The sequence below is a fragment of the Primulina eburnea genome, chromosome 12, assembly GCF_022965805.1.
Source record: "Primulina eburnea isolate SZY01 chromosome 12, ASM2296580v1, whole genome shotgun sequence".
Classification (NCBI taxonomy): domain Eukaryota; kingdom Viridiplantae; phylum Streptophyta; class Magnoliopsida; order Lamiales; family Gesneriaceae; genus Primulina; species Primulina eburnea.
The window spans coordinates 36,210,840-36,213,683 of NC_133112.1; the positions used below are offsets into that span (position 1 = coordinate 36,210,840).

Here is a 2,844-nt window from a genome sequence, read left to right on the forward strand (position 1 = left end):
TTCACAGATGAATTTCAAATTTATTTATTTATTTTATATGACGAAATCCAAGAAATTCATCGTATATCAAGTTAAACAATTTCAATAGTAAATTTCAAATATAGTTATTCCTCCAAAGATTTGGAGCCCCTGCTATGATTGAAAACACAACACATAGCGATGTGTACTTTTTATACGAGATGATCAACTGATCATCTCATGGACCTCACACAGTGTTAGATAAATCTGAACAATTGTCAGACGAAATGAGATGATCAGCTTACCATCTCGTGTAAAAAGAGCATATCATCAAGTGCTGTGTTTTCGGCCATAGCAGAGGATCCAAATACTTCCTCCAATCGTTTAGATCCAAATGCAACCAAACACGTTTCAATAATTAATGCATAAATCATGGGACAATGGAAACCTGTTCATTATCATCACAAAAGATTTAACATGGCTCTGTTATTTGATGATAACAAGAGCATTTAACGATCAATCAATCTTCAGAAACTTGTGCATCCATGGATTCTATGTCTATTACCAAACGTTCGAAACTATTATACGACGATCCACCTTCAACCAAACATCGTTTAGCCGATTTCGCCATCTGATCAGCCCTTTGCAAGAACTCCCCCTTTCTCACCTCCATAAGATCCCTGACCATTTTCTCCACCAGATTCCTGTCACAAGAGTCTTTCATATCCAATCCAAGATTCCATACGTTCCCAACGAACCGGCTGTTGACTTGTTGATCGAGGAAATAAGGCCAGCAAATCATCGGCAAGCCTTCAAACACGTTCTCTAAAGTCGAGTTCCATCCGCTGTGAGTCAAGAATCCGCCAACAGATGGATGGGCTAAAACCTCTTCTTGAGGTGCCCAGTCGACTATATACCCCCTCTCTTTCGTACCTTCGGATAGCTCGTCTGGAATTCGACTCCCCGAGTCCTTGTTAAGGATGGAATCCGGCCGTATGACCCAAAAGAATCTCTGACCGCTGTTTACCAAACCATGCCAGAACTCCATATATTGCTCACTTGCCATATTAACAAGACTTCCAAAACTCACATAAATCACAGATTTCGACGGTTGTGCATCGAGCCATGCCACGCAGGTCTGGTCCTCTTCCCACAAACTATTCGAAAAAGCGGGCTGCAATGACCCGCGAGCGGCTAGTTTCGCTTTCAGATGGGCATGTAGCGGTCCTATAGTGTAAATATTCGGACACAAACTTCGAATCTCAGAAAGAATCGGACCTTCTAGTTCTTCAAACGTGTTAAGTATAAGACCATAGGCTCGTGGTATTTCATCACATTCCGTTCTGTACAATAGGATATTCTGGTCAGCTACGTTGCCAGATCGGCAAAAACTTGGCAGATCACGACGCCGGAGAAATCTTTCCATGCCCGGTACACTCTTTATCAGCTCATCCATATCATCTCCTACAAGAAAAAAGATTAAATGAAGTTGACAAAGAACTTGAGACCTATCAAGAAATTATTTAAATACTTAGATTTTACAAGTATAACTCATACGAATAAATTAGCACTATATACCAAGCACTGCTTATGGTTTTCATATCTATATTTGCAGCCTGTAACTAATTTTCAAAATTTTAACCAATCTAACTTATCAATGAACCAACCAACCCACAAATCTTTTCATAAAAAGCGAAAAGATTCAATTCTTTTTAATAAAAACCGCGGTAACAAAACCGATCTTTAAAAAATTGAACAAAGAAAATTGAAGAACGAAACTAAATGAATCTAAACATGCATAAAACATGAACCATTTTGAGAAAAAAATAACCAAACCCGATTAATCTAACAGTTATTCTAAAAATAGTAATCTTATCACTGAAATGAATCACCAAACTAGTTCACTTCAATCGGTTAATTTAGTTTAAAAGAAGTTTTGCACATTGAACATGAATAACAATAATAATCTGTTTAAATGAATAGAAAATAGTAACATTGGTTTTTGAGATTTAATTATTCAAATTTCACTCCAATAATTTTGCTTATTTTTGCAATTTTCATCTTTTTTTGTCAAAAGATTGAAATGATATCATATCATATTATGTGATATTCGATGATAGAAGTATTAATACTAAAGACTAAAATTTCACTAGTCGATGGAAAAAAATCAAAATTAAATCAATTTATAAAACGATATTTCAAATACCATTGAAGGGAATCTCTCCAGCTTCAATAAGCTTGTGAAGACAGAAGAACACCCAAAGGCAGCAAGCACTGATCGTCCTCACGTAGAAAACAGGAATCCCAAGCTCGTTACCCACATCGCACGCGAATCCCAGAATGCCATCGGCAACGATACACGACACTCTCCGGCGAGAATCCGACTCCAGGCACCCAGAGCTCAGCATCTCCTTAAACAAAGGCTTGGTTTTACGCTTCAAGGAATCGAACAGCTCGATGAATCTGTCCCCCCGGGGGTAATCCTCCGGCAGCCCATCTGACACAGTCTTGATTTGGAAATTCGGGTAGTGGTCGAAACGGGACTGGAAGTTGGAGTGGCGCTGGAGGCGGGAGTTGATGTAGTCTGTGACGACGAAGGTTATGTGGAGATCTGCGAGACAGAGAAGCTCGGCGAGCTTGAGCATGGAGTTTACGGGCCTTGGAGGGGTTGTGAGAACTCGACTTTTTCAGCAGCTAGCAATTTCAGTAGTAAATGAAAATTTCAGCAGAAGCTAGCAATTCCAGCATCAAGCTAATATTTCAGAAGTTGATATTTTCCAGCAGAGCAGACATGTAATTTCCAGCAGACAGAATCCAGCAGCAGAAGAGCGAGAAAGCAGCAGCAGCAGCAGAAGAGTGAAGAAGCAGCAGACAGTTACCAATTCA

General features: G+C 39.3%; 1 protein-coding gene across 1 annotated transcript; it reads right to left on the reverse strand.

Annotated features, from left to right (window-relative positions):
• Positions 1-346: 346 nt before the first annotated feature.
• On the reverse strand, positions 347-2,620 carry LOC140808238 (7-deoxyloganetic acid glucosyltransferase-like). The gene is made up of 2 exons (XM_073165312.1): positions 2,165-2,620; positions 347-1,422 (listed from the first exon to the last, which is right to left on the reverse strand). Exons 1-2 carry the CDS (start codon positions 2,601-2,603, stop codon positions 479-481), a joined length of 1,383 nt encoding a protein of 460 aa, XP_073021413.1. The 5' UTR covers positions 2,604-2,620; the 3' UTR covers positions 347-478.
• Positions 2,621-2,844: the final 224 nt, after the last annotated feature.